This window comes from Rissa tridactyla, chromosome 3 (assembly GCF_028500815.1).
Source record: "Rissa tridactyla isolate bRisTri1 chromosome 3, bRisTri1.patW.cur.20221130, whole genome shotgun sequence".
Classification (NCBI taxonomy): domain Eukaryota; kingdom Metazoa; phylum Chordata; class Aves; order Charadriiformes; family Laridae; genus Rissa; species Rissa tridactyla.
The window spans coordinates 21,824,398-21,850,612 of NC_071468.1; the positions used below are offsets into that span (position 1 = coordinate 21,824,398).

The 26,215-nt window shown below is 41.6% G+C and overlaps 1 protein-coding gene across 3 annotated transcripts in view; it reads left to right on the top strand.

Moving 5' to 3' along the window:
- The window catches only part of PLEK (pleckstrin), a 63,431-nt gene extending 38,603 nt beyond the window's left edge, over positions 1 to 24,828 (top strand). The window contains exons 5-14 of one of the 3 annotated variants that reach the window (XM_054197485.1): positions 1,006 to 1,197; positions 1,506 to 1,675; positions 5,356 to 5,511; positions 10,531 to 10,712; positions 11,929 to 12,020; positions 12,768 to 12,952; positions 14,641 to 14,745; positions 16,238 to 16,321; positions 17,503 to 17,572; positions 18,454 to 24,828. In XM_054197485.1, the coding sequence (XP_054053460.1) occupies positions 1,628 to 1,675; positions 5,356 to 5,511; positions 10,531 to 10,712; positions 11,929 to 12,020; positions 12,768 to 12,952; positions 14,641 to 14,745; positions 16,238 to 16,321; positions 17,503 to 17,572; positions 18,454 to 18,593 (1,062 nt within the window). In that variant the 5' untranslated portion in view covers positions 1,006 to 1,197; positions 1,506 to 1,627 and the 3' untranslated portion in view covers positions 18,594 to 24,828. The remainder of the gene's footprint in view (positions 1 to 1,005; positions 1,198 to 1,505; positions 1,676 to 5,355; positions 5,512 to 10,530; positions 10,713 to 11,928; positions 12,021 to 12,767; positions 12,953 to 14,640; positions 14,746 to 16,237; positions 16,322 to 17,502; positions 17,573 to 18,453) is intronic. The other 2 variants (XM_054197487.1, XM_054197486.1) reach the window with 2 other exon arrangements.
- The last annotated feature ends 1,387 nt before the right edge of the window (positions 24,829 to 26,215 follow it).

Consider the following 26,215-nt stretch of genomic DNA (forward strand, 5'->3'; position numbering starts at 1 on the left):
GATAGACAGTTCTTTGTCTCTAATGCTTGCCCCAGGTTCCATAGCATTATGGCCTCAAGGCGGATAATAAAGGGATAATTTGGCTTCCAACCATACAGTGAAAGGTATTTAATTTGAGTTATCATTGTCTATGACCTGTATTTTTGGGTTATCCAATCAGAGCAAAAAAAAAAAAGGTGTACCTTTTCCCAAAGATGGAACTACTGGAATGAAAGGGAAGAGAAGGAAATAATTCACCTACTTAAAGCAAAAGGAATTACTGATCAAAAAAGACGTTATACAGGAGGAGTCTACAAGCTCCTGAATCCACGAGGCATCATTTTAAGGCTTATGAGAAGTGAAGGGAGCCTTCACAGAAATATAACTTCAAAATTAAGTTACATCATCTGAACTGTGGAATGCCTCTTGAATTCATTCGAGGCCCTGGGACTGGTAGGCAGATTCTCCACTGTAATTGTGACACAAAGCTTTCAGAACCACTAAATAGGCATCAGTGAGGAACGGCTAGAGAAAGTCTCTGAGGGCTCTTCTAACCTTCTGGCCCTCTCTCACAGACCTTGGCAGACTTCTGTGTACTTCTGAGTAAAGGCTGTGACAAACAGAGAACCAAATGGAGAACAGGAATTGCTGTTTGCGGAAAAAGTCCCTGTTTCAGGATATTTACAAGTGGCAGACGTGACATGGAGTAACCCTGGGCTCAAGTCCTTTTCTGCATGGGCTCAGCTGTAAAAGTGATTTGGAGTCTTGTGCACGGGAGAATACTTTGCTCTTGGCAATGCAGCAGCCTTCTTGTTGCCTTCTGTTATACCACCACCCTTCCTTCTGTATGAGGAAGAGTGGTTGTGACTCTCCTGTATATCAACTTTTGGAAAATTATCATTTTGCCTTGTCTTTTACTAAATACAGCCAAATGAGCTCTTCAGCTATTAAGATGCTTGTAGAAAGCGGCATTCAGTGGTGATTTATGTCATGCGCTGGTTTAATCCATTTGTGCTTATTTGACAGCTAACCTCTCTGGGAGGCCTCTGCATCAAACTCCAAAACCTGAACAAATCTGATAAACAAATTTCTTCTATCAGCAGAGGGCGCATCCTCATTAACCAAGCCAGGGCCCTGCTGCTCGATGCCAGACCCCGCGTGCTCATCCACTGGGACTTGGACTTGGAAGATGGGATGAAGTGAGGCAGTGACAAACCGGTGAGTTGGAAACCTGTCTCTGAGATCCTTTTGGCACACACCAAGCAGCAACACAGTATGCCACCCTGTTTGTTGTTTTGCTAGAGTTCATGTGTTTGCAGAGTGGGACTCATTTCTTGGGATTGGGCACTAAAATGCTTATTTAATTTCCCGGGAGTCTTTCATCAAGGCTGGCCATATTTGATAGTTGAGCGTTTTGTCAGGCTGTTGCCTGTTCTGTCAGAGGCAAACTATAAATACACACGTGCTTCTGCATTTCCCTATCTCTCACTCTGTAAGAGGAAATGGGCTTCTTTTCATGTGATTAGCAGGCAGAGGAACTTGTGAAAGTGACACAGCTGTACTGTAGAAACTCCAGCCCACAGACTTTGCTGCCAGAGGAACTTAACTGCCAGTGCTGGTGGACCCAAGAGCCAGGATTACCTGAGACATGGAGCGAGAACCGATGCGCATAAGGGAGGGCTACTTGGTTAAGAAGGTAAGTGGGCATTTTTGGACTGAGTGGAGGAGGAAGCTAACTCTGAACAGGTTGGGGAGGACTAGGGGAACATACTTTGGTTTCAGTTATTTAAAAAATGATCCTTTTTTCCTAAAAGAAAAGGCAAATGAACAGAATTCCTTGAGCAGTAAACCAATGTGGTGTTAGTGATTATAGAGGTACTTGCTATTGGTTATATCTTGTCAGAATACTACATAAGGCATTTTGCACGTATCTCGGATGTACCTTTGGATCAAAAGATTTGTATTTTTATGAAGTAACCTAATACCATTAGTGGAAGCTTGGCAAAATAGGTAAAAGCTTGAAATGGCCACACCTACTCAATAGTACTTAATCACCAAGTTAAACATCAAGGAAGCACAGTGAGATTAAAGAGATAGAGCACCTTGGTCTAGAGACAGTGTGTGTGGCCATGGGCACTAGCCTTATTTGGGAATGCAGTCATGCCCCACAGCAGTTTTGGAGACTTTTGTGGGAGAGCCCATAGGATAAAGCCTTGACTTACTTAAATCCTTAGTGAGATCAGTCTGGCTTAAAGCAGCTTAGGTAAACAGTGTCAGTAGTGGAGCAAGATGTAGTGTCTCTGCTCATCAAAATGAGAATTTCACTCATTAGAGCAGCTGGCTGGAGGGATCTCTGATCTGGCACCCGTATTGTGAAGAGGCCACTCCTCAGTCTTATTTCCACTGATGCTGAAAGGAAGTAAGTTCATAAAGTAATCACAAAGCTGCACAGCAAGTTGTGCTATCTGCTATCTCCAGCAGATCTCCAGTTCCAGTGGCCTGATATGTAGAGCAAGTGGCTCACAATCTATATTCCTCTGTGATGGGGAATGGCTGGAAACTTAGACGCTGTGACAATCCCAAACTGTGTGCCTGGCTGGGTCTGACAGGGATAAGATGCATACAGATGTGTCAGTCTCTCACATTCCTGTGGGTGCTGGGTCCCCAAAAAGTCTCTCTGTGCAGGTAATACTAAAATTGCTGCTGGGTGCTGTTGCAACGACAACAGGGAAGTGGAAATTGTGCCAATTTCCTAGAACAGCCAGCCTTGTAAGTGGCTCTGTCCTTGCAGAAATGAGCTTCTGGTGGTGGTGGTGAGGAGCAGCAGTGTGCTAGAGGAAGGGCTGGAGAGGGCAAAAGGAGCAGAAGATACAGATCAGACTAGTACCAGCTGTTTGATATATCAGTGAGGCTGCTGTGAACTCCATAACCAGAGCTTCCAGCTAGGATGAGCATGCTCCTGATTAACTTTACCTGCTAATTATGTAGTCTCTTCCTCTCCCTTTTACCTGTAAAGTGAAACCAAAGATTTGACCTCCCAAAGGAGTCAGCCATGCAGTCACTGACTTTCTCGTCTTGATATTTACATCAGGCTGGGGAACAGTGCTGTGCTTGGGTGCCAGTGCTTTAGCTGGGACTTGACCTCCAGTAAACCTGGGTTCAGACTTCAGCGTTGATTTAGATCAGCTTAAACCTCTGTTTGTGTATTTTGGCGGCCTTGTGTCATCTTCTGAGCATAAGAAACAGCTAATTTTCTAATCTTGTAGTGCTGCAGATGTTAAAAAGTTGTCCTACCAAAGGGAAGTTGCGTGTGTTTTTAAAGTGGCTAATGATTTCAAGAGAGCAATTAAAGGAATACCTGTCTGTATCTGCAGTCTTTGGAGTAGGTGTGACAATTTGCTTTTTAGTCCAGGAAAATCAAATCCAGCATCCTGCTTGCTTATGTTTTGTGAGATGTTTTAGATGAGAACAATGTGACCGTGTTTGCTTTTGCTGATGGTGTGTATCTGAGACTACCAGTCTAAAACTGCTCCACGATGGCTTCCATTGGCAGAGCATTTCAGAGTCTGTTGCTTCAGTCTTCAGAAAGTCTTCAGAAAGTACTGGACTTGTCTGTTTATGAGTAGAACTGTTTTAACCTGTGGTAAATCCCCAAACAAAAGGAAATTGCAACAGCTCTTGTCTTGGCTCGTCATCTTAATTGATTTCTTAGCAGAAAATCAACCAGTGGGTCAATTTGGGCTCTCAAAAAAGGTAAATTCTTAGGGCTGCTTAAAAAAAAAAAAAAAAAAAAACCCAAAAAACCAAAACACAACAAAAAAAAAATCAAAAGAAAATAGCAGTCAACCCATATGTGGTATACCCAGATGAGATTCTTTTTTGTAGTTCCCTGTATAGCTGGGTTTCCAGAGAACCCCCAGGGCAGTGACTTCCCTTTGGAAAGTAGCATTCATTTGTGGGGCACCTTCTGCTTCCAGTGAGGGCTGCAGAGGCTGGAAGCCAGTCTTGCTCTTATTAAGATCTCAGCTGACTGTTTTCCCTCCCCACCCTGTAATTTAACATAAGGTCCAATTCAGAGTGCAAAAGGCCTTTCTTGGAAGGTAGGGCAGCCACAAAGGATGTGACAGACAAAAGGTTAATTTGGTGAATAATAAAAAAAAAACCTCAGCCTGTTTCTGTCCCATTCACTACTGCAGAAATACAAAATGCAAATGTAACTAACTCTGCCCAGCTTTCAGGTTTAACAAATCAAATGAAGCCATTTGCACAGCACAACGGTAGCTGCCTTGCTTCTGTCTGCAGCTTTAGCACGGCTTAGCCACCGTGGTCTGAGAAGGACAGGGATGCTGTGGATGGAGTTGTAGGAGTGGGAGGATAAATTTTGGTCTCTCTTTGTAACAGAAAAAGCAAGGGAAGCTAGTATTTTTGAAGGATGGCTTCTGATTTGGGACCCACAAATATTGGTTGTGTGTATTGGTAGTAACTCTTCAGAGGAACTGTTGGTATTCAGCATATCTAAATGTTCATTTGGCTCAGCAGTAAGTCACTTGGGTATCTGGGATTGTGACCACTTCTGAAGCCGGTTGCAGGCAGGACCAGAGAGATCATCTAGCTAGAGTGCAACAGTCTGTGTAATTTCAGCAGTTAATTGTGCTCAACACAGAGAAACAGGTCGTTCCTCTCAGAGTCCCTAAGAGTTTTGCTGTCTGTTTCACTATATGTAGGATCTAGCCATGTTTTTATCTCTGTATTTCTTGCATCTAACAGCTGTGTTTCTGGAATAGGAAGTAAAAGCTTTACAAGATGAAATTAAGAACCTCAATTCCTCACCACAGCAGCTGGAGATCTCTGGAGATCTGCAACCTCAGGCCCTTAAACTATTAATTACTCTTACAGTTTGTCCTTATATGTCTAGAAATCCTCTGAGATGTGTGCTTTCTTATCAGACAGCCAAGATTCAATGACTGACTGTATTGTAGCATCAAGTCCTAAATACAGCACGGGATACCCAAGTTAAAAAAGCAGTCCTAATGTGCTAGTTTACATCCAGAAATTTTGAGGATTATTCGTAATATTAACACGATGTCTTTTGAAGACAGTGGTTGGGACTGATACCTGCTGGGGCAGGCAATGGGATTTTGGAAAAACTCATGGCTGGGATGACTACAAGGGGAAATTAATGGTGGTCAGAAGAATAACAACAGTGTTTTTTAACTGCGTGGTAAGATGGGTGTGGTTGTGGTATGTTCCCCTTGAGACACTAACTATACTTATCTTAGCATCAGTCAGACACTCCCTGAAAGGTTATATCTTTAGTGGATATCACGTGAAAAATGATTTATTGAACCTAATATACACAGTGGTTTATTGATGCAGGGCAGCATGTTTAATACCTGGAAGCCCATGTGGGTCGTGCTCTTAGAAGACGGAATTGAATTCTACAAGCGGAAGGCTGACAACAGCCCCAAAGGGATGATCCCACTGAAAGGCAGTTCTATTAACAGCCCATGCCAAGATTTTGGCAAAAGAATGGTAAGTACTTTTTTAATAACAATGATTGACAGCATACTTATACTCCTGGAGGCACTGAAGGAGCACAAGGGTGGTGGTTACAAATTCCTTATGCTTATACTACTGGCAACTCTAACTTGTTTTGGAAGGTCACAAGCAGGCTTGGACTTGTGTAGTGTTTGAAAGGTGTGACTGCTCAGGAAGAATTCAGGATACTTCAAGAAGAGCAATTCAGAAAGTTATTTTTATTTTTTTTTCCCCTGTTTTTTAAAAATCTCTGGGTCTGTCAGAGAGCAGAGACAAATTATATTGTTGTGAGTATGTTTAGCAACTGAATGGCACAACTCCTGTATTAAATATAAATCTAGCTGCCATGGAATAAAAATGTGGGGAACTATTTCATGAGCAGTGGAAGTGTTTATTTATTGTCAAAGAGCAATAACTGACTTGCTCAGACAGGAAGGAAATAAATGCTGTGACATAAATACCCAAGTAATGCAGTAATTCCAAACCTTTTTATTACCATTGGATAACTACCTGACCCTACACACTTCACATTCATGCAATCTCTATTAATCGCACACTGCATTGTTACTTGTAGAGCTTTTGCAAATGACTAAGAGTCACATCTACACTCAGAGAGAGAACAAAAGCCAAAACTGATTTATAGAAAATAGTTGAAACATTGTCTATGTGTTTGGGATATCTAAGGTCAAGGATAGCAAGTGCACAGACTGAGGTCCCAATTCCTGGTGAAACACACAGATCACTATATTCACAAATTTGGAGTCTTATTTGACAGAAAATAAGGTACAGGAAGATAAACGTACAAGCATATGTATTTTGTTATAGGGTTCCTGAAAAATAGTTCTTGGTAAAACAGGATTTCTAGTATGAGCAAAAAGTCATATCTTTAGGCAGTCATTTTTTATTTCGGCAACTGTCAATTTCATCAAATAGGCATTATACCCCCAGGATTTCCTCTAACAAAGGTGTCCCCCAGAATCTGGAACATCATCCAGTTACGGTTTAAAGTTGATTCTTTGTTGAGTCTTGTTAGAATTACATCTGTTAACAAAAAGGGGCTCTTGCCTCAAAGAGAGCTTTTAAGTTATTTACAATAAAAAGATGGGGCAGAGAATAAAGATTGCTGTTAATCCTGCGCTGAGTCAAAGAAATTGTAGATGGCTGCTTTTCCTGGTAACAAAAAGGTTTTAGAGGGCCATTACCTTGGAAATCCCACCCAGAGCAGGATTATCAAGAGCTCCCTGCTCTTTCTTGCTCTTTCTAGGTACAGGGAGTTGTCCACAGAAGGAGACTGTATTATCATGCCTGGAAGGAGAATTGCACGGTCATGCATTCCCACCTCATGCCAGTCACAGACATTTTGATCCCTGAGCTGGCTGACTGATTCGGAAGGGTTTGAGATTGACTGCTGGTCAAGCCCATTTGCTCTTCCTCATTGCTAACAGCTCCTGCCTGAGCCACTCTCCGGCAGGGCTGGGGAAACCTGACTGCTTAACCCCTTCAGCCTCAGATCTGACCTTCTACTTCAGCTGCGTGGCTGTGTGTCAGTCCATTGCCTGGGCACCCACTGGGAGTTCTTTGTTACAGTGCTCGCCTTTACATTGTCTGCAAACCATGAATAAGAGAATTGGAGCATAATTACATCTAGGGACTAGAGCACAGAGCAGGAACACTAAATAACCAAGTAAAGGAATAAAAATTAAGTATTTTATTCTAATTCTGCTGATTTGAAGCCATGTTTCTACATCATCTGATTAACAAACCTCAGCACAGCACTCCTTACTCTATACATGAGGTATAATGCATGGGGAGAAGGGTACTATGTTCAAGAGTATCACAGATCCTTCATTATAATGGTAGAAATGAAGTTTTTCTCGCAAAGCATTCCTTTCCAAACAGTTTTGTGGTGTTTTTTTGTTTGGTTGGTTTTTTGTGTTTTGTTTTTTTTAACTCCCACAGAGATACTGACATCAGTATTGGTCTATAGTAGTTGCTTGGAAATGTCAGTAACAGTAACGCATTTAACAATAATAAAAAGATAATTCAGTAGCATATATGCATTCTACAAAATAGGCAGAGAGATCTAAAGTATCGGATGTCTGCTGAAGGCAGAACGAGAGAGATCCTCGCCTGCCTGAAGGGTTGCTTGAGGATGTACCAGTTTGCAGGAGATGCACTGCATCTGTGTCAAAGGGAGGTGAAGCCTTTGAGGATCAATTTTTACATTATGCTTCATTTTACGTTATGAGTTTACATAATAAGTTTTACATTATGTTTAATTTTATTTGCTGGGACCTTTTTTGAGGGAGAATAGAGAAAAAGGGAAGGATCTTGGACCTGGGGGTTGAGGCACTCAAAACACCTTTTCGTAAGTAAGATCTGATGCAGAGCTTGATGAAGGAGGTGGAAGCGAGCCAAATGACACTTCAGCAGGTGTTGGAGCAGATCCTTCTTATTGAGTTGATGAGACCTTTCTGCAAGTTTGTAGCCCAACAGCCCTGGAGATGTATTTTCTCTTAAAATTTGCACTGTTCAAATAGTCAAAATTGCAACATGCTCATTTGTATGAGCAACGCCACCACTGGGATTGTTCTTACAAGCAGTTACTGCCCAATATGATTAAACCTTAATTTCTATGTGTATTCCTTGGAAATATAATATCTTGATTTTTGTATCTTACATTTTACAGCTTTAATTTACTGATGAATCCAAAGCCTCTGCATTCCATCCTGCCTTCTTATCGGTTATGTGCCGAAACATACAGTTCTTCCTCTTATGGGAATTATTCTGGTTCTTAGTGGTTTGCGTACATTTACTTCATACAGCTAGAAATTAAAGTGTACTTTTAGGACAGGAGTTCTGTAGGGTGAAAAGTGGGATAATTCTCATTAGGCCAGTTTTAAATCCAGTCTCACTCACTTGGGCCCAGTTTGGAGCAGGGGCTACTGAGCCACAAGCAGACTTTTATATTCATCTGGTTAGATTTCAGCTTTTTGAATATGCTTGTATCTGCATCAGGGCCTAGCTTGAAACATCAGGCACGTCACCAACACACTTTGTTTACTAAATCAATTGCAAAAAGCAGGTGCTGAGGGGAAAGGAAGCCATTCTGGAATTGTTAAACAGAGATACAGCCTGTTCAGAAGAGGCTGCAACTGCATATTTTGAGATTTTTATTTCAAAATGCATTCACCGCTGTTCACTGTTCTTGATCTGCAGTTTCATCATTGCTTAATGTGATGGTAATTCTTCTATATTTGTGTTTTCTGTGTTTTCTCCATGGCTTTCCTGTGGATAGCATTATCACATATGGTTGCTTATAGTCAGATTAATTTGTCCTAACTTAAAGTATCTAAAATGTTGGTGTTTAGTTCGGTCTAATGGCCTACTTTTCTTAAGAGCACAAACAGATACACATCATCTCAGGGAGACTTGGTCACTTTTAGGATTGGAGACTCAGCCTTCACCAATTTAAGAGGAAGCTTGAATGTCAGTTTTAGTGATCTGGCTTTCTAAAAGCTCAAGTTAAGAGAAAGAGCTTTCCCAGCCTCCTCTGTGTACTGGAAATGAAAACTCTTCTTTAGCATTTCACCGTACGTTGCTTCTCAGCTCTTCAACTTTGAGAATGCTGTTTATCGCTTTAGTAAAAGCTTGCTTTAATGCTTTGATAATTCATTCTGCTAACCTGGTGTGTTAGCATGACTCATGGATATTGGGATTTGGAGAGATCTGTCTGCTTTTCACATGCACCCTACATTGATTTTCAGGATGTAGCTCTTTACTGCAGAATAGAAAAGGTAGGTGATGCTGGAAATATGAACAGTATCAGATAAGAAGTGGTTACTTTTCTGTCTGAAATGGATTTTTGAAGACCCACTGCTTTGTAAGTTTGAAATCTGTCTTCCATGAAAGTCAGTGGGACTTCTGCACAATTGCAGGGTGTCAGAATTTTTCACATTGGCAATAATCTGGAAGGTGCATATTAAGGATGTTCAGAAACCTGCCATTTACAAACGTGGGCTTCAGTAGACTCATTCAGTGTTTTGATTTCGTTGCTGTAGGCTCACCCCTCTCTGCTCTTTGACAATAGTCTCTGCTTTCATTGCCCTCCTAAAGCCATGCTGTTTGCTGCCGATTAGCCTGTCATTTTTAGGTGCCTGCTGAATCAGTACCTGTTGTATTTATTCTAATAAAATTGTGGAACAAATTACAGTTCAACTTATGGGGAACTATATTTTAGAGGAAGTGGAAACCCTCTTGCCTGAGTAATTAGATCCAGATTTTCCATCTGAAAGATCACTGGATGAAAACGAGATCAAACAGTGTGAACTTTGTGGTTTGGTTTTGGTGTTTGTTTTTTTTTTTTTTTTTTTTCCAAGTTGGTGTTATGTTTTTTCTGCTAAGAACTACCTTTAAAAGAGCTTTTCTAATTTTTGGGAAATAGTCTTTCTATTGTTGCTAGGGTGTGGATAGGCAGTGATCATAAGGTATAGCCAAGGGTTGGATGTGTCATCTCCCTACCAAGTCCTTAAAGGTTTGCTGGGCTACGAATGTGTTCAGCTGCTCTCCAGTGTGACTGTGACCTTTTCTCCCCTTGTGAATCACTAGCTGAGCAACATGATGGTTTTTTTTTTTTCTCCTTCAGACTGATGATGTCCCTAAGTGTTAAGACAAATTTACACCCGCTGTAAGCCTGCAGGGGCTGGGCACTTTCTTTCAGCTGTGTTGAACTTTCCAGCAAAAGTTCAAATCAGCAGCTATATCAGTGCCACTCACCTTGGCTGTACTGACAATGTCAGGATCGCTCACAAGGAAATAACAAAAGGAGTCAGTTACCTGCACTGCCTGTCCATGCTTTTCTTGAGAGTTTTTTTTAGTTTAACTGTGGCTCTAAGGCGCTTTCCACAGTCCCTTAGGCACAGGTAGGCTGTATGTTATGGTGGTACTGGGTTAATCATGCCTCACTGGCTACACCAGAGTAACTTTTTAAAAAGCCATCATTTATCATTCCAGTTTGTCTTCAAGCTCACTGCAGCCAAGCAGCAGGACCACTTTTTTCAAGCTGCCTACCTGGAGGAGAGAGATGCCTGGGTCCGGGATATAAAGAAAGCAATTCGTTGCCTAGATGGAGGCCAAAGGTTTGCCAGAAAATCCACAAGAAAGTCTATCAGGCTGCCTGAAACAATCAACCTGAGGTTTGTTCTTATAGCTCTGCTCACCCGTTTACTTCCATCTGCAGGCAGTGTGACAGATAAGTAACCTCAGTCTGGAAGAATTATGAGTTTATCTGTCCATGCTACCTCTCTAGTTTCCTCAGAGCCCTTTCTGCATGACTAACAGTTTCAGAGTGCATAATGTGTCAGAAATGAGCTAGCAATTAGAACTGGGAAGATAATTTTTAATACCAAAACATGCTTATTTATCAAAGGATTTTGCTGATAAGGAAATTCCTACACCGCAGTGCAAAAGGAGACCCCAGCCAAAGTGTTATTCTTCCAGGAGAGGCATTTTTATACAGTATATAATTTGTTGCAAAAATATTTTAAACCTTTTGTTTGCTCTCCAGACAAATGCTGATGTTAGCCTAGTTTTTGGATAGTGAGGGAAGAGTGGTGCCTGCCAGAGAACTTGGAACTGGCAAAGGGAGAAAAAGAGATAAAGGGCACACATAGGAAGCCATCTCTTTGTGAATACCTTAAAAAAATTGAGGACAACTTATTTTTTACCTCTGAGCATTAAATAAATACCAATATACAAATGAGCCTGCAGTGTTCCTTAGAGGACAGTAAAACTGCACAGGGCCAAGATCCAACTAAATCTGACTTCACAGGCTTCAGCAGAGGATCACCCTGACTTAGCCTGTGACATTTAATATTTGTCCTTCTTGTCATTCCAGAGCTCCAGGGAATTAAGAGTTCTGAGCAAGTGAAAAGCGGCTGGGAGGAAGGAAGTCAGACCAGGGTCACTGAGGTTACTTAGGGCCTCTGAGAGCATGCAGGCTTTGGAGATACCACAGCCACAAGTTTTCTGCTCAGCCAAGGACCTCGGGGGGAACGTAGCAAAGCAGTGAGCACCCCTCTTGGCACTGAGGCTGTGGGACCCTGTGAATGTGCTTCAGCGATGGGTGTTCCTCTCTTCACGCTACAGTCACCACAAGTTGTTCCATTCTGAAAATATGGGGGTGTGGTGAGCCGTCTGTGCACTCCCCGCTCTGCTCCCACAGCTGTGACGTAGTGAGGCCTCCAGGCTTTGCAACATAAATTTTTCAGATTAAACTAAGCCATGCTATAGCTCTGCAGAGATTAATAGCCAGCAAAACATGAAGACCCCATGAATGACAATGATATTATTGCATGAACCCGCTAAAACTTCTTATTTGCTAACAGTTTCTGTGGTTCTTTTTATGCACAGTGCTTTGTACCTCTCAATGAAAGATCCTGAAAAGGGAATAAAGGAGTTGAAGCTGGAAAAAGATAAAAAGGTGTTCAATCACTGCTTTACAGGTAAGGAGCTCTTGTCCCTCTTTTCCATATGATAAAGGGAGCAAAGGGCCGAGAGGCTATAGATAGATAAAAGAGCTCTAAGCTCTATAGACCACAGAGAAGTTTGAAAAGAAAACCTGTCTTATGTTTTCTTGACCAGCAACAGGAGGTGCTTAAAGGATGAAGTTTGAAAAAGTGTTCAGTTATGGCCATAGTAAGCAAGAGAATATGAAGAAATTTAACCAGTGCCAGAAAGATTGAACTAGGTCTTTGTAGAAAGTTGCTGAAACACTTAACTCCACAAGAATTATTCCTTTCTGAATTTTTCATCAACAAACTGTTACACATTGTCATTCCTGTCCTGCTCCAAGTCAAATCTGTGGGTGCTAGAGTTGAAAGTCTGTTTGGACAGCACTGTGTCAGTAACATAGCAGCCTGGTAGACTGCCTTTTCCAGGTGTGGCTGTCCTTCCTACTTCCCTAGTCCCTGTCCCTCAGGCTTTCCAGCTCAGCCCTGTGTCTCCTCCCAGTTCTTGTCTCCCTCAGGTACAGTGTTCCAAGAGTTGTACTGGCCCCTGCCATCAGTTGGATCGGCTGTACCTCACTGGATGACCCAGGCACTGTTCCAGATTAGCTCTCTGCATTGTCACCAAGAACACCTTTCAGGATATTGCTGAATAGATGGAATAGGCTTATTGCCTGTGTATTTTTAGGCTTCTTTGTGTCTGTCTTGGTTTGTGGTTGATATTATTTGTTCCTTTGTAATCAGGTGCCTCTGTGATTGACTGGCTGGTGTCTAGCAACTCCATCCGAAATCGCAAAGAAGGTCTGATGCTTGCCTCTTCCCTCTTGAGTGAAGGCTACCTACAGCCTGCAGGAGATACATCCAAGGCTGCTGCTGAGGGACTGTCAGACACCCCCTTCTTAGATCTCAGTGATGCCTACTATTACTTTGTGAGTGGTTTGGTTTTTCTACTGTCTCAGACTTGCTGATGCTCTGCTTTTCTCAGGTTTTTTATCGGGTTTCTTAAGTCCTGGAGGAAAGATTGTACAGAAATAGAGAGATCCATGTTAATTGTCTTTCTCTACGTGAGACTCAATGAACTGGCTCACTTTAATGATTGTAAGCAGGACATTTTTTATGGCATCCTTCTAAGTGAACTGAGTGCTGAGATCAAGCTGGGTTCTTTTTAATTTAGACTTTGTTCCTGGTAATTTCATCAGCGACCAGAATTTAGCCATTGGTTCCCCTGATGATTCAGTGGAAGGGAAGAGAGTAATTCATTATCATGGGGCTTCTCAGAGTGGCACAAGCTACAAACCCATTTTTGTGCAGAGCCATCAAATCTGACTCAGCACGCGCACACACACTCACACACACACACAGACACCCTCACACCCACCCCTTGCCTGTGAGGGGAGAAGCAAAAGTTTTTAATATTCCCCAGTAACACCTGTGCTGGGTAGCTTACCCAACCTTTTCAATTTATTGCTTTGTATTCTCTAGATTGATTTGAAGAACTTGCAATATCACAATCACAGTCAAATACTGTTTTAAAGATGTTTCACTTAGGAGCTTGTGCTAACAAAAAAGTGTGCCTTCTGTCAAGTAAAATGCTTAAATATTACAATTCGGTTTATATTTAACACATAGAATCACTCCACTTCAGCAAAACGAATCTCCCATTATTTCATTCGTTTTCCTAGAATGTATCCCTGGTAGGGACAATTTACCTGTGCAACAACAGAAGCAGAGATGCTGGTGGTGAAGGCAGGCTTGTGGCCACCACAGTTCCTGGCTACCTGGGACACTTCACCAAGCAGCCCGTGTGTGCTCTGCCAGCTCTCAGCTTGTTTCTAGTTTCATTCAATACCAGTGTGGTGTGAGGAAGTCACAGCTGGCCAATGTCTGACTTGCTATCATACAAGTAGGCAGCACGCATATTTATTCTGAGCTATGTGAATGGTTACCTACATTGACATCATTTAAACAGTGTAAGGTTTCAGTAAGTAGCATCACAATTTATCTGGTGTGGAATGGATGTGATGCATGGATCCTGAGACAGACAATACTCAGTCCGCACATCACAACATCACAGCTATAGAAAATGGCAAATTTCAAAAACTAAGGGCAGTTCTTGTTGTTGAAGACAGCCTCAATGGAGCATTTTTCTTCACAAATTCTAGATAGTGGTAACGATGGATGGAGGAAGAGAAAGGGTGTGTTGGCTGCAGGGATGTCCAGCCTGGAGTGTATTGGCTGTGCTGGCATTGCTTCATATGAACTGCTGTCTGTGTGCTTTTAAAAACCTGTGATATCATGGGATAGAGGCAGCCTGTCCATCATGGAGAAAATGTGACACCAAGAATCATGGAGAATGGAGGCACTAAGATATACACAGATGCTCCAGCTGTCCCCAGATCCCCTGAGACCCATTGATGTAGTCCTAACTCACACTGAAATGCTTCCATGGTAACTTGGAGAGCTTCTCAATTTCACTGGGAGATTTTTCCAGTAAAAGAGTTGATTTTTTTTTTTTTTTTGGGGTGGCAAAAACAGGGTGGAGAGAAGCCAGATATTTATGTGTACATAAACATGCAGCAGCTGTGTAACTTCTGAATTTTCTTTTGTGGTCATGCAGCCAGACAGTGGGTTTTTCTGCGAGGGAAATTCTAGTGATGATGATGTAGTCCTGAAAGAAGAATTCAGAGGCATGGTAGTCAAACAAGGATGTTTGCTGAAACAGGTCAGTATTGCACGTGTTCCATCCTGTCACTGGGATGATGTTGCATGGATACAAGATTACTCTTTTATGCCTAAAAGCTTTGGAGAAGAGAGAAACTAGCCTATGCCACCTCTACACTTGCCAGGTTTCACCTCTCTCCCTTTTGGCTTTGCACAAAGAATGGTTGCTGCAGCATGGCAGCAGGGCTTTTGCCCAACATTGCAAGGTTTATTGCTCTTACTATGAAATAAGACAGTTTATAGTTTTAATTACGGAAGAGTGCTAAAGCAGAAGATGTGACAAGTCATTGGTTAAATGCAGAACTGAACTCAGGTAAAAAGGCTGCCAATCCAGTGTCCCTCTGGACACACAACTGGATTCAGTTTCCAGTTTTCACAGGCATTTTCAGCATACCTGAGCAAAGGAGTCCTTTCAGTCACTTAACATTTGATCCTGTCCCATCTGTAAGATGGAAGATAACTGTATACCTTCCTTTTCCAGCAAAACTTTAATCAATACGGTGAATATCATGGTAAGATCCTGACTTGCCATTAATCACCTCTCTAGGATGCCTGTTCTGGTGTTTGACCACCCACTGTGTAAAGAAAGTCTGAACCTCTGCTGTTAAAATACTCCTTGGGAGCCTAAGAACTTTTTGGTGGTGCTCACTTGTACATCTCTTGCTCAGTCAGATTACTCAAAGGCAATGGAAGAAATTAGATACACATCTTTCTGCTAACTTTTACACTGTCACGTTCATGTCTGTCTAATTAGCAAGAGCTTCCTTGCAAACAGCGGAGCTAATTGAGAAACTAATATTTTGAAATGCTCAGAGGAAGTGAGTCATGACAGTCTTCCAGCAGTATTAGTCTGGATTTGGTCACCCTCAGTGAGTTGTAGATCGTTGTTTGGAAGTGTCACTGCTTCTGCTGAAAATGCTTTCGGCAGACCTATATTTTCCCCACCCATCATTTCAGTCTTGAAAACAGGCAATGAGGCATCTACATCCATATCGGATGGTGGTGTTATTTTTGCTTGAGCTTCTCAGCCATGAACCCTCTGCAGAGTGCTTGAGCCAGATAAGCCTTTGTTGTTGTTGTCTTTGCAGGGAGAGAAGAACCTTCAGCTCATTGTTCCCAGTAGTTCAAGGTACCTTCCTGCAAGGCATTTCACAGCCAAGTTTTCTGGCAAGCGTTTAAGCCCAGTTTTCACAGCCCTCATGTGAACGTCGTAACTACCAGACTACGAGACATGTTTAGGGGAATCTTCCATGTTGAAGCTGTTCTGCTTTGTACAAAAAATACAAAGAGAAACAGTGTGATAGCCCAGTTGTTGTGCAAAACAGTGGGATGCAGAAAGGCCACATTCATGTCCTACTCAAGTGAATATTTCCTGTCCAAAATATTCAGCTTCTCCCTTTTGTATTTCCCAGTTCTCTCACCTGTGGGTAAGCTGACTGTAAGCGCTTGCAGGCAAATGAGTTCACGACATTCCTGTTTTTGCATTTTCCTAGGGACATCGGAGGAAGAACTGGAAAGTGAGAAAGTTTGTTTTAAGAGATGACCCTGCATATCTTCACTACTACGATCCTGCTGGAGTGAGAGACATTTTGTTTATTTCCCTGTTTGTTTTAAAGCCAATGCCTTGTAGAAATATCTGAATGGAGTATTTGCAGAGGAATGTGTGATAGGGAAGACCAAGCAGGACAGCAGGGTTGTTTGTGTTCACACGGCCTAGCCGTCCTCTGGAAAAGCAGAGTGAAGGATGGTTTCTGGGGCTGCCAAGTCAGGGTGGCAAGTGCTACCCAGACCTGGGAACAGATCACACTGAACTGGGCTCTCACCTCTTACCTGTGATTAACTAGAATTAATGTGTGCTCTCGCTTGATTAAAATGAACTAGGTCATAAGTGCAAATGAACACAATACAGTCATTTTGCAGTTTATAACTGAGATATTTTCTGGTCAGTCTGAGACATGGTGTTCCATTTCTTTTGTAATTCTAACAGGCCAAACCTTGCCCTAAGAAAGGAAGGAGCATTGCTATGGGCAAAACCTACCCCCAAAAGCTGGCATTCAGGTAGATTCAGCCCACAGGGTTTATTTCATCCTGCATTGCTGCAGGAGCAGTGCTGTTGTGGGTTACAGGGACTTTATGTCGTGCCTGTCCCCCTTGGCAGAGGCAGCCTAAACACACTGCAGAATCAACACTGAGGAGTTTGTGACCTCCCTATTCCCAGCTTGCCTTTCCCTCTCCTGGCATCCCCTCCCAAAGGGCTGAGGTGTGTCAGCTTTTAGGAACTGCTTCTTTGGAACTTATGACAACAAAAATGCATCTTCACCCATTCATTGACTGTCACAGTCCTCAAGTGCACAAGAGGCCAAGTTGTAAATAACAGTATAGCTGCTCTTGCTGCTCGGTAAGAATACTTCTATCATCTACTCTTTTTCTAACTAATCTTTTTTTCTATTCACTGCAACATCAAAAGAAAAGTTACAGTTGGCACAAGGCTTATATTCTTCTTGTACATTTGTTCAGGACATGCTAAATACTCTGCAGATCCTGAATTCCAAATCCCAAAAGGGACTTCCTATTTATTTGTAGGTCTTCCCCCTACCACACCCCCCACCCTCCATGTCACACACAGACTGAGGATCCCCTGGTTTCCCAGGGGACATACTAAGTCAGCAAATGTTTTTGTTTCCATTCTGCCGTTGTAGGCAGATATTAACATGTGAAAGTTTCAGAAGTGTTGCATTTCATTTCATGTCCTCACCAGGGAGAAGAACCACTAGGAGCAATTCACTTGAGAGGCTGTGTGGTGACAGCAGTGGAAGATATGCCAGACTGTAAGGAACCATATTTAATGAGCTCTGTAATAAGTTTTTGGTACATTCTTTCAATCTGTCTGAAATCAAAAGTTGTTTTTACTCAAAAGCAATCTATGTGCAATGATTCAGTAACTGTTCTAGTAAGTAGTCTCTCTGTTGCCGTCTTAATTACTGGAGGATACTGTGGTAAAGGTAGCAACAGGGAATCCTGTGTTTTCTCAGTTGTTTAGAGAAGACTTGTCAAAAGGATGACACCATCCCTATGTTAGGATAAGTGGCCTTAGACAAAGTAAGATGGGTTTGCTCTTTTTAGTTGATGAATCTGGGGTGGAAGCTTTGTGTTAGAAATAGTTATGCCAACACAGTATTACTGTTCACGTTCTGTTCCCTCCCAAAACTAGAAGTTGTGGGAACAGCAACGGTTAAGCGTTGCTGCAAGGAACAAGAAACACTCATTCCATGCATTCTCCCTTCCATGGGAGAGGCAGACTATCATAACCAGCAAGAAAGTCTGTTGGCATCTCAGCATCTGTGTAGGCTGTGCTGGCAGATACAAAAAGAACCGGAGCTTGTGGAGGTGACATGAACCTAAACATCTTGATTTTGTAGCTGGCATGGGAGGGTTTGGGGAAGATGACCCGTCTGCAGGACTGCAGATCCTTTGATGATTGGAGATCAATTAACCAGAGACTCTTGAAGGTGAAAAGTGCAGATTTCGTGGGTTGTTTCTCCAAGAGAGAGACCTATCTCATGGACCCGATTTGCAATCTGTTTGTGAAGGCCTGATCAGGCACTGGTGTAGAAAGGAAAGACATCCCCTTACAGTGTGTAAAGGAAGAAACATTGTAAATACAAGACTTTATTCTCTCATAGCTGATTTCCTTGTTTCTTCTCTGTAGCCAAGAAGTATGATGTTGACAACATTCTCTTTGAAATCATCACAGCAAGTGAAATCCACTATTACTTGCAAGCAGCCTCATCTGCAGAGCGTACGGAGTGGATCAAAGCAATTCAGACAGTTTCTAGGACTGGAAAATGAAGATGATCTGCCAGCAAGAAGACAGACAACTGAAATTAGTTACTCAAAACAAAACAATTTTAGCATTTCACTGAGAGAAAGCGATATCATCCAGAAAGGCATCCTAAGGCTTGTGGGTTGGGGGTGAGGGCGGGTAATAAGTTTCAATTCTATAGTGGGCACTAACAAACTAACATTTTTCCACCTGTGTTATGGTAATATTTTACTAAATTATAGCATAGAGCATGCCATATTACTGTGTGCTACTTAGAGTAATCAGTCTACCTTGGGAAGGTTGCACCCTTCCCTGCTGCCACAGCTGATAGTAAGAATTTCACCATTAACAGAGGCCAGAGTCATGTCACTGACTGAGGAACTCAAACCAGTCACCTACCATTCAGCCTGTGTTGTGTTTCAGTATCTTCAGATATTTCGAAGTCTTCCCAGGATAAACTTTACACTTTGTTCTTCAGCAGATCTTTTTAGTGCTTGTTCACCCATACAAGTGATGCCGTAGATTTAAGGAAAGAAATCAACTTACCTGGAAACCTGATCCACTCCTTTGTAATCTTTCAGTGTTAAGGAAGGGAAAAATGCAGACAACTATGGAAATGCCATGTGGAAAGCAATGACAACTCAATGACAGCGGTATGAGGAAAAGTCTCTTCCCACAGTATTTCAAGCAGGAAGCAATTTCAGTTCAACTTCTTTATCACCTGGTTTTGATTTTGCTAAATTTCTCCATAAGAATCTGCTCTAGGACCATTGCTTCCCTTCATTTAGGTCTCCAAAACAGTTGCTAGGGTGTCATGTACTGCTGATTTGACCTGTATTTGAATTAAGAATCTTGGAGGAGAAGGGAAAGGATCCATGGGTTACTTATTTGAACTGCTGATTGAAGTGGTTTTGTTTAGGTTTTTCTCTTTTAACATCCAGCAACATACTTAGTCCTTGGTTCTGTGCCTTAGTAATATAAGAGAAACCTTATGCTTGCTGTAACCGAAATAAACATTATTATTCGATAGGGTCAGTTTACCTGATGAATCCTTATTTTTTTTGGCTGACTGTACGTATCAAACTTCTAAGTTTAAACTTTAAGCAGGAGTTGAAAGTCAAGTTCATGTCAGACTGTCAGTCTGTCACACGTCATACTGATGTTTCTGCGTGCAAGTAAACTTCGAAACTTTTAAAACTCTCTTTGTAGATGTAATAAGGTACCTTATCTTTAAAAATTCTTATTCACATCTTTTCAGTCTAGGGAGAAATCTAGAGCTAAAGCTTCTCTTCAATGCTGCTTAATTATACCTGTATCTGAGCTGATGAGCCTGAAGTTGTTTTGTGCTAGTGTTGCTTATCACAATGAAAACACAGCCTTGCAGGGCAGCAGGCTGGCCAACATGGCATTGTCATGTCCATTTAAGACATCCAGTGGAAATCAGCTTCTGGCAGGCATTTCCTGTATCTCACGCAAGCTGACAGGACTGCTGAACCCTGGTCTGTCATTCTGAGGAAGGAAGACTCATGGCAAAAAGATACCCTGTTTGCACAGCCTGCTTTCTTGATAATCGCTTTGTGGTCGCTGCTTATTTTTGCTCTCGAAGCTCACTAACCCAAAAATATCCTATGGCACAGGAAAATAGAAAAAAAAAAAAAAAAACAAACACAAACTAAACCACACAGAACCAAACAACAGAAACTTGCCAAGCTTAGCAAAGGAGGGATGCAACTGCCAATTTTTAATAAAACTGAAAAGTTTTACCAGTCTTTGACCTTGTCATTTCGTCCTGCGCCCAGTCCAAGGGTACAGCTGTCCACCTATGGATGGTATTTTCTCTGGAAGGTGATGGTAGGCATTGTATTTGTGGAAGAGCTCTGACGTTTGTATCGGACTATATCAACAGCTTTCTAACCTCATAGGTATCTTTTGAAGATAGATCACAAGGGTTTGTATGTGTCTGTGCTTCTTGGCGGAAACGGGAAGAGTGGAAGTGCCACCCTGCCTACATGTCCTGCTATAAATGCTTTCATTTGCCTGAGACAGGTACTGGGAGTGACTCCGAACTGTTCTTCCTTATAATCAGGTTCTCATGCTTTTCTGGACATCAGTAATTAGCTCTACATTCCAGAGTGAATGTGCTCTAGTCTATTTTCAGTCAAGGCCTGACAAGAAAAACAATACATTTCACAGATCTTTCTTTCTGATAAGCTCTTCACAGGGGATGAATTGGAGACCAGGGTTGTTATGGGGCTCAGTTTCAAAGATATTTGGTTTCCTAACTCATGGCAGTGCTTTTGAAAAATCAAAGTAGGTACCTGAATGCCACCAGCAGTCTGACCTTAGGAATTGTGCATGAGGTGATGACAATTGTCACAACCCTTGAGCTGAGTCAGGAAAGTCTCTAAGGAGAGAGCTACTGGAGTTGAGACAATGTGTCGAGGATGTAATAGATGACTGCCTGTGAGAAAAAAAAAAGGTTAGTTTTATATCACTATAATTTCTAGAGATACTAGGTAGATCTTGTCCAAGGGAATTCAGTATTACAAAACAACTGCAAGTCTATCATAGGTTACAAGGCCAACCCAGTTACTCAGAAGGCATGAAGGGAAGAGGCACATATCCTAAATACTAGCACAAGAGGGAGCAGACCTAGTACAAGGAACTGCTAATTGAAAGAGGAAAAACAGAAGAGCAGACCTTCATGTGCCATGCTTCCTCCATCTGTTTTCACCCTCAAACTATTTAAATTGGCCTTCTACGCACTCACAAGTACCACATCAACATCAGTTCCTTTTGTACTTATAATGTGAACTAGTCTTTTCTGTTAGACTAAAGGACAGCAAATTAAACCATTGTGGATAAGGACTGTATAATCTTCAATTGCTGTAAAACTTGTATGATATAATCTACTATAAAGATCCTCTTAGGTTTGTGTTTGACTTGCCACATCTTACATGGAGCAGTTTTCCCCTCCCCTGGAATGCTGATTGCGTGGTTATTACAGTCAGGTTTTCAGGAACATTGATTAACCATGCATCCATAAAAACACACATGTAGACATGGAGCTCCTTATTCCGTGGTTTAAAAGAAAACAGGAGAAAGCAAACCACACGCAGTGAAAAAATAACATCCATGAGGACTGCAACAGCCTTACAAGCTTTCAGCCACAGGTGCTGCTGCTTCTTATAATCCAATACACACCACATATGGAGCTGGTTATTTCTTAATGTGTTTCTAGCAGTGGTTTCCAAGAGCTGTTTACTTTCCCTGCACTGTAGCTTTCTTCTGAAGGGTGAGGTTACTATTATTTTGTTGCTAAATGTAGCTATTTTGGTGGTGTTCTTTGCAGTATGCTGTCTTTGCTTTTTATTTGAAAGAATAGTTAACAGAAAGTATTAAAGGTCTACTGAAAATGTGTTTTTAGTAACAGAATGCTTTATTGAGGAATCTTTAACCAAAGTTTGTTCCTAAAGAAGAAAAAACTTGTTAATGCCTCTGAGGTATGATCTATTGTGTACTGTAAAATCCCTCTTTTACACAAAGTTTTTATTTGCGTTTGTTAGTGTAGTATTGCAGATAATTTTTCAATGCAGCAACACTCCTGTCTTTTTCTTAGATTTCACTTTATTACAAATGTTAAACACTAATTATTTCCTTTTTTTTTCACCCCCTATTTTTTTCTCAAATATCTAGAAGGCATTTTAAGTTTAAATGACTTGCTTCACAGGGCTCTGGATAAGTGCTTTTATTGTTTGTAATGTCTCGCTGTTTGTTCCGAGTTCAGGCTTGGTAGTGCTAAAACTAAGAATCCTGAAAACTTGCTGTAGATAACCTTTTTGGTGAGGGCCAGAAACATTGTAGTAGGGTGGGGGTTTTTTGACGGGGTTTTTTTGGCTGGTTTTTTCACTGGGGCTTTTTCTGTTTATACATTTTAAAACCATAGGAGACTATAGTGGGAACTTTAAAAAGCAAAAAAAAAGAAGATAACAGTCCTCTGCTGATTGTTGTTGGTAGTCGATATTTCTGTGGGTGCCTTCAGTTTGTGTTTTGAAAAGTGCACGTGTTTTCACTTGTGAACTGTGGTCTTCTCCTTGATATATTGAGGCTTGATCGTGCTCAGTATAAATGTCTGTGTGCAATGGAGGACTTGAAGCTGGGCTTCAAATTAGAATTTCTCTCTCCCATTTGGGTTTCCTGCTGGCTACTGGGGGGATGCGAACTCTCATCTTCTTACCAGCCACTTTTTGGAGGAGTTTTTGGGTTTGATAGCTTTGGCAGCTTGAGAAAACTGCGTGTGCCACGCAATAAATAGGGCTAAGTTCTTTAGCTTACCTAATTGAATAATTTTTAAGGAAATATGTTATGTTGAGTTTGTCCTAATGTACATGGAAGTGGAATATGTGTGCTCTTACACGTTAGTAATATGCCACAACATGCAAGATGTTCTTTTCAAAAGCTAGGATGAAGTAAAATGCAAGGCTGTTTGCACAGCCTCTGGTGGGAAAGATTGCTTCCGGATTATACAATGAAGTAATTGCATAGTTATATCATTTAGCCTGTAAGCTGAGCAGTCCTTGATGTGTAAAGTGTCAGATGTCTGCCCTTTACCATCAGGACACAGGATGGAAATCTCAGTTGTGCTTCTTGTGACCACTGTTGCCAGTGATTAAGGAGCCTTTCTCTCGCTTTCTAATCTTTTCTCTGCTACCCAGCAGCATTGTTCCTGTCGTGAGTATCTGTCTCATATCTTTCTGTGTTACTTGTGTGACACTGAGGAGCGCAAAGACAGCTTAAAAAGCAAAAGGTGGAGGCAGGATCAGCGTTCTGCCTGGGGGAGCACTGGTGCCTTTGCAGATGACTTTTGCCTGCCAACTCCACGTCGTTCAGCTGCCCGAGGGAGCCTTGTAGCAGTGTGGAGCCTTTGTAACGCTCCCACCTGCCTTCAGCAGTTGCTGGATTGGAGCCTGAAATAGGAGATGTCTTTTGGCCAGATCTGTGGAAGTAGCATCAGTATGAGAACGTGATGTGGTCCTGGTCAGTCCGCAAAATGAACGTGGCAGGGAGCCACCATCTGTAGCTGTGAGTTGTTTTTGTTGTGTGGGATGATGATATAGTTGAAGTATGAATCTGTTGCATGAAGAACAATTTGAATGTGGTTACTTCATCACCTTTTGGAGGTATTTTAGGAACTGCTTTACCTCTTAAATTAGCGGGTTGGTGATCTGCAAGCCAAACAAAAAAACAGCCTTGAAAATGCTCTGGCTGAAAACAAGCTGCTGCTTTTGTTGTTACTGGTGAGGCTTCTTGAAATAGAGCTTCTCGTTTGGCTTCAAAATGATTATTTTTTTTTTTTTTTTACTGGATTAGAACATAGGACTTCCTGCTTTGCATTTAGAACCAAAACTGTGGCTTTCCACGCTTTGTTTCTGGTTCTTGTAGGCTGCTTAATTTTTTTACCTTTCAGTTTGGTTGAAGGGAGAGTAAAACTGTGTATGAAAGCTGAGGAAAATGGTGCTTTTCATACTTCATTGGACTCCATTGTAAGTGTAATGGGGTGTAGGAAAACTCTTCACCTTCCCTGCATGGACTCTGCTTTTTTTGTTTTTTTGAGATGGCAACACATTTCCCTGTCTTTCTTCATCTCACTAAAAAATGACTGAGAATGAGTGAGGAAAGGAATCGAAGGCAAATACTGATGAAACTGATGGATTTTTGCTTCCAGCAGTTGAAAGGGAGGGAAATTATGTTCGTATTTTTTTTAAAACTTGCCTTCAGTATGTCTTTCACAAAAATCTTGAATATTAATAAATCTCTTCCCCCATCCTCAAACCCAGATATTAAAAGGACATTGAGAACTTTCTTCTTAAGGGTATTGCCATTAGCCTCTCTATCAAATATACAAGAACAATGTATTACAGGCTGATAGAATATCAATTGTACAAATCAATAGATAATCAATGTTGTCATGTACCTGCTTCCACATCATAAGGAAAAGTCTGAAAAGTGCTAAAGTGTATCAAAAGAAAAACAAGAAACTATCTCTTTTGTCCTTCAGTGCTTCTGCTACAAGTGTATGTACGTGTCCTGCTTTTGAAGGCTTAAGTTGCTGTGTGACTCCCTCGTGTGTGATGGTGAAAGTACAGGAACAAAATCAACGTGCACATGTGAGATATTTTTGAATAATAGGAAGAGTTGTTTCTATCAGATTTTTAACGCTTCTGTGCAGTTTTCTTATTAATAAAAGGAAATATTTAATCATTCTGGTACGTAAGTGGTAAAATAAGGTTGGTGGTTTTCTTTTTTTAACTTAGTATTTTTACTTAAAGGAAGGCTTTTTTTTTCCCAAGTTACAGCTTCAATTTCCCCTTTCTCCTCTTCCCCCCACCCCGCCTCCTCCTCCTTAAAGCTGTTTTCACCTAAACTTCCTAATTTATAAAAAGAGCTTGTGGCTCTGCTTTTTAGGCATCACAGAATGGAACTCAGATACATAAATTTTGAGTGGCTACACTGTGTGTGCTACAACATACCATGTAGTCTTTAGTCACCCCTCTAGAACAGCAAAAACTTCCACTAATCTCATACCTACATGCTGTATATAGATGTTTGGTTAGGACAAGCTGGGAGAGTTGGGGCTGTTCAGCCTGGAGAAGAGAAGGCTCCGGGGAGACCTCAGAGCCCCTTCCAGTACCTAAAGGGGCTACAGGAAAGATGGGGAGGGACTCTGAATCAGGGAGCAGAGTGATAGGACACGGGGTAACAGTTTTAAACTGAAAGAGGGGAGATCTAGATTTGATATCAGGAAGAAATTCTTTACTGTGAGGGTGGTGATACGCTGGCCCAGGTTGCCCGGAGAAGCTGTGGCTGCCCCATCCCTGGAGGTGTTCAAGGCCAGGCTGGATGGGGCTTTGAGCAACCTGGTCTGGTGGGAGGTGTCCCTGCCCATGGCAGGGGGGTTGGAACTAGATGATCTCTAAGGTCCTTTCCAACCCAAACCATTCTGTGATTCTGTGATTCTTGGGTATTGCATGCCATTATAGTCTCCCTGTTTAAGCATTTGCAGAGCCCCTGGCATTATTATCTCCAAGGGTGCGTGTTGATAAGAGCTGAATGTTAGAGCAGTATAATTTAGTGATAAGATGGTCTACATACTAGCGATGTTTAAGAATAAAGGTGCATTAGAAAAGCTGATTGGTTAGCCACATTAGATGAAACTTGAGGCACATTTCTGTTATTAGCTATACTGTCAAATGGCTATATAGTGTATCTTATGAAACATAAGCGTTAGGATCTCCTAGCTAAACTTGTACAGTGCTCTTGTTCTTTAGCATTGGGATAGGAGAATAATGGAAGCTATTGAAAATATTCCCTCAAATGAACAGATAAATTAATAAAGTCCTTATGGGGTATTGTCGTACTTCATTTATTAGCTGTAAGATATTGCTGGTGCAAAAAATATTTTGCCTTTCTCAGCTTTTCTTCTTTCTCCTGTTAGGATTAAAGGCTTAAGTTGGCTGGTTTGTTTGTTTGAAGTTTTCCCTCTGTTCCAAACTTGTTCAGCCTATACCTTCAGTTCAGCCTTCATGTTGAATCCTCCAATAGGTAGCTGATAGTATCTTGTGGTATTTTGTAATTGGTGTTCTGAGAT